The following is a 5,158-nucleotide window of genomic DNA, read 5'->3' as shown; positions in this document are numbered from 1 at the left end:
TTTGATTATATTATACTTTTTTTATAAGTACTGACCTATCATAGAGAAAAGCACTATAGTGCTTATAAATAACTGGATTTGTCATTTTATGAAATTAGTACTCCAAACATAATTGCCCCAAACGATAGAACTAAACTCTAAAGGCCAAATAACTACTTAAGTTTTGCTCTTCAAAAATTTCCTCCTTGTGATGTTTATCAGATCTCTAAAGTAGATCAGCACAATCGTTCTACAAAGCTACATATCTTAAAAACTGATAACTGCTTTAACTGCTTTTTTTTGGTAGCTAGAAGTCAAATTAATAGACTAGAAGTCTGCAAATTAACCAGCAAGTGCCTGTATTTGTATGGCCTATTTAGTTCTTCTGCCATAATTTGCCAACCCCCAGACTAAAATTTGGCAAATAAATATTAAAGCATCTAACTTTTAGTATTGTGCTTGAAGTGGAATGTCCGTTCAGTCTATCAAATGAAAGCTTGACAAAGCTCTCCAAGTAGATCCAGTACTATCCATTCTATGCAAATTTGATGACTTAAAAATTCTTAGTCATTTTTCTACCTTTCAACAGCCTACCCCAAGATGCTCTACAATTTCCATTCTTAGCTCCTGGCATAGATTCCACAGCTGAAATACTTAGGATTTTAAATGCATTGGTGTAAATTTTTGTTCTGCTGTTTTATGACCTAAGATAGTTAATACCAAAAAATCCTAATAGTTCTTAAATATCAAACGGCTAGGTATTTTAAGTAATGGCTTGTATAGATGCAAAGAAGGAGGTACAAAGATTGTGGCCTAATAACTTAATGCTTTTGCTAGATTTCCAGAAGATAAGTTTCATCATTGAGGTAGAAACTAAATTCTGACCTTGGAAAAAGTGAAAAATTCTCCCACTTTCTCTAAAACTTACATAATTTAAAACCATTTTTCAGCTATTCCCTCATATAAGTGATTTAAGACCCACCAATAATTAATAGAATCCAAAAGTTACCTTTCTTATAGAGAACAAATTCTATATAAATCAAAATGGCTCAATACTATATGCACCATTCTTCATAAGTTCTTAGAAAGCGGAGAGATTACCTATTGTAGAGTTTGTAACATTTAAAGAAAATGAAGCCAAATATTTATGTAAAATTTAAATTTTATAATCATGTTAGGAACTTTTTACATTTAATACAAAGGAAGTATGTGTAGCTATTTACTTTTGCCCAAAGGAAAGATTTCTGAATCATTATTTCCTTGCACAATAAAACAGAATCAGAGTCTAGATGTATGTCCTCTAGAAGCTCTAGGTGAAATGACGTGATCTTGCTTCCAAAGAAAATCTGAATAACATCCTTATTTGAAGTCAACATGATTCCAGCACTGTATACCACTGTCTATCTAAAAACTCGTTATTAAAAAATTGCCTCTTGTCACATTTCAAAAAGAAAGGCTCAGCCCAACCATAACTTCCTCTGTAAACTTGAGAACCTCAGTCTTGTGATTAAACTTGATACAGTACTTGCAATTTTATAATTAGTTTGGAAAAGTGTTCATTTTATGTATCAATCAGTTGTAATCTGCTGATTTGATTAGAAGCTTTGACAAAAGTTTGGTGGCGATTGCAAATAATAGCCAGGCATATAGGAATGATACAATAACCCACAGTTTTGGGGTCAGCTCTTGTGCAAGAATACAGGAACAAAAACATCTGTAAGTATGGGATTAAAAAAATAATTGTCCATAGCCAAAAAGGCAAAGAAAGTAGTCGAGCTTTCAAGGAGTGTGTCCATGTGGTTCCTTCTTGTGGTTCTTTTGGATGTTGCTGAATGTGTTCCAATGCTAGTCTGTTGTAAGTTTCATTGATTTCAAAAACATAATAAATTGCAGCAGCACTTGCTAACAGATACAGCCCCACTCCAATCCATCCCATCCTCTGGCGGAAGTTCATCATTCTCCATGCTCTGTGCCTTAAAATGAAAGAATACGTATATTTTTTAAAGGCTATAAAGATTGCTCTGCTATCAACCTTACTGGCTTCAACATGGAGAACTTTAGGTCTAAAACTTTTAAATTCATGTTTTGCACTTAGCATTTAAAATCTATTAAGAAATATTATTTCACATAAATTGCTGAGCAAAAAAAAAAATCTAGTACCAAGATATAAAATATTCACTGCTTTTATGTTTAACTGGAAGACAACTCCAATGTTATAAATTAAATGACATCCTGTTTAAAAGTGCAATGCTTTTTATATTTTAAACATAGTTCAAGTATGTACCTCTAGTTGAAAACTGGAATCAAGCCAGCCTCCTGAGGACCGTTTCACCTCTTTTAGTTGTTCAAATATTTTCTTTTTGCCACAGATCTAGGGCTTTTAATGTTCTCCTGAAAAAAGTTTTAACATAGAACTCAAACAAACTCCAGGAAACCTAAAGTTAAAAACACTGTAACTCTTAAAACACTTACAGCGCTCCCATCTTTCCTTTTCCCACGGCAAGAGATATAGAGTCAATTAGCTCAGAATACTTAGGGTGTTTTGGCATTTCAGATGAGGCGACCACAAAAGAACTGAAATCCTCTTCACAACTGACCTCAAAAGAAAGTAATACCCCTAGTTTGCCCAAACTTCCCCCAGTTACCGCTCTCTGCCCAAACCAAATAAGGCAGGTGAACACGCGTGGCATCACTTACGACTAAACCCCACGAGCTACCCCCCAGGTCCAGGCGCACTGGGCTAGGCTGGAGATGATTAACAGAAGCGTGACCAAGCCTTCAGTCATGTGGACCCTCCAAGCCACAGGCCCCGCCCCCGCCCGGCCCCTCCCCGGAGCCGCCCACTGCATCCCCGGGACCACTCATTCGCTCGCTCTCGGTCTTCCTCTGAGAGCCCCGCAGCCAGCCTCGGCCTGGGGACGAGGCCGCCAGCTCCTCAGGACAACACTGCGTTCTCCCCAGGAGCCCCGCGCCACGCCGTCCTCGGCAGAGGGAGGGTTGGGCGGAGGCCCCGTGCCCAGAGCCGAAGAGACCGGACATCCTGGATTCCCCGGGAAGATCCCGGATCTCACCTTCCTGTCCCGGCGTCCGGCTGTCCCTGAGACCGCCGCAGATCAGAGTTTCCGGCCCCTGACGGAAGCCGTTCTAGTAGGGCAACAGGAAGTACCGCCTTCCCCCATACTAGCTAAACGCGAGGCTCCGCCCTGCTCGCGACAAGATTTGGGCAAGCCCTGACCTGAGGGAAGAGAGCACGGAAGCATGGTCTCTTCTCTCCCTTCCCACATCCTTCTGCACTCCGTGGTCAAGTCTTGAAGCGCAAAAAGGGCTAGGGATTGGGTCCAATTTCCCGCGCTCTCCCTGTGCCTGTTGAACCTCTGTTTCTCACTGCAAAGTGCGGCGGATGACTCCTATCAGAAAGAAGGGAAATGGACCTGGTTTTCTGAAATTCCTTCAGAGTCCAAATTCACTGGATTAGACTTGGAATGTACTTGACAAATGGTCCCACCTAAAGCCCTCATTTCTACAGGGAAGAAAACGGTGTTTTTTCCTAATTATAGTTTCTCCCTCCAATTTGCTCTCCTCTCAGCTATTCATGCCACCCTCTCTTCAAATCTGTTCTGTTCTCCAGGTCCTCAGCCCTTCCTCCTCCCCCCTTCCCCCCCCCCCCCCCCCCGCCCCAATAAAACGTTCAGTCATTTCAGTCGGGTTGTGTAACACCAGGGTTTTCTTAGCAAAGGTATTGGAGTGGGTTGCCATATTCTTCTCCAGCTCATTTGACGGATAAGGAAACAGAGACCTTGGTCAGGGTCACACTTCCACGTACTTACCCCAATGAAATGTAGTAAACATTCATCAGTCATTAAGTAGATAAGAATTCATTGAATGCCTACTATATACCAGGCACTGTATTTGGGTGCTGGGAACACAAAAACAGGCAAAAAGTGTTTTCCAGGTTCTGGAGATGCAAAGAAAATGAAGTTACTTCCCTCAAGACTTCATTCTGCTGGGGAAATACATCTACATGAAGGAGAGACTACTGATAACTGGGGAGGGCTTTAGGAGAGGGTTTACTCAGAATGTGACAGCTGAAATTTAAAATTTTGAAGCTTAGGGAGGCTGAAAAGCAAGAATGAGTACCAATTACGTTTTAGACATTGGGCAAATGAGCATAGTAGAATGCTGAACTGGGGAGTACATTTAGAGGTTCAGTATGTAAATAGAGGCCTGAAGGAAATTTATTTGAAATAGGATGTGAAAGGCACAAATTTCAGGTTGCAGAATTTGTATTTAATCCTGGAAACAACAGAGAGCCACCTGTTGAGCAAGTGAGGTTCATGATCATCAGTTTTCTCTCTGCCTTTTCCTTTTCCTTGATTCTATCCTGCGCCCCCTCCTTTCCCCCCCCCCCCCCACGGCCAATTCTTCTGTCACCTCTCTTTGCCATATTCTTCATCTGCATTCTCCCCAGTTCTACTTCATAAGTGTCTTGAAGTATAGAATCCCAGAATCTTAGAACTGGAAGGGATTTCACAGGTCATCTATACTTATACTTCCTCCAGCACAAAGTTGTGAGGATCAAATGAACAACAGGTGTTGGAAAAACCTTTTATAATCACAAAATACTAAATTTTCTAGTATAATACAAGCTCTTTGAAAGTAGGGACTATGTTATTTTGTTTTTGTACTTGACCCAACACCCTGCACAGTATTCTGAATATGATAGTGATTGAAATACCTGTATGTAATCCCACTTCTGTCCAACCTGGGGGTTCTTGAGACACAGCTTTCAGACACTAAATGCTGATATAACACCGAGGGAGTTGTGATTACTGATTGGCTGAAGAATTCCTGTGAGTTAGGGCACTCAGTAAATTGGCACACACTTTGGAGAAGTTCAAGAAAAGGAAGTCAGGCTAGACAGTGGCTAAAAGACAGATTGGGGGGCCAGCTGAGTAGCTCAGTAGATCAAGGAGCCAGGCCTAGAGAGGGGAGGTCCTAGGTTCAAATCTGACCTCAGATACAGGTCCTAGGTTCAAATCTGGCCTCAGACACTTCCCAACTGTGTGACCCTGGGCAAATCACTTTACCCCCATTGCCTAGCCCTCACCATTCTTCTGCCTTAGAACCAATACACAGTATTGATTCCAAGACAGAAGGTACAGGTTTTAAAAAATAATAA

The 5,158-nt window shown here is 41.1% G+C and overlaps 1 protein-coding gene across 2 annotated transcripts; it reads right to left on the bottom strand.

The window, feature by feature from the left end:
* Nucleotides 1-1,123: 1,123 nt before the first annotated feature.
* On the bottom strand, nucleotides 1,124-2,803 carry LYSET (lysosomal enzyme trafficking factor). Of its 2 annotated transcripts, XM_056810471.1 has the most exons (3): nucleotides 2,452-2,745; nucleotides 2,264-2,370; nucleotides 1,124-1,952 (listed from the first exon to the last, which is right to left on the bottom strand). In XM_056810471.1, exon 3 carries the CDS (start codon nucleotides 1,934-1,936, stop codon nucleotides 1,541-1,543), a length of 396 nt encoding a protein of 131 aa, XP_056666449.1. In that variant the 5' UTR covers nucleotides 1,937-1,952; nucleotides 2,264-2,370; nucleotides 2,452-2,745; the 3' UTR covers nucleotides 1,124-1,540. The 2 variants fall into 2 exon arrangements, with proteins under 2 accessions (XP_056666449.1, XP_001365647.2); XM_001365610.5 differs by lacking the exon at nucleotides 2,264-2,370 and having other exon boundaries at nucleotides 2,452-2,803.
* Between the last annotated feature and the right edge of the window lie 2,355 nt (nucleotides 2,804-5,158).

Source organism: Monodelphis domestica, chromosome 1 (assembly GCF_027887165.1).
Source record: "Monodelphis domestica isolate mMonDom1 chromosome 1, mMonDom1.pri, whole genome shotgun sequence".
NCBI classification, from domain to species: domain Eukaryota; kingdom Metazoa; phylum Chordata; class Mammalia; order Didelphimorphia; family Didelphidae; genus Monodelphis; species Monodelphis domestica.
This window is presented reverse-complemented; position numbering and strand designations above follow the sequence as displayed.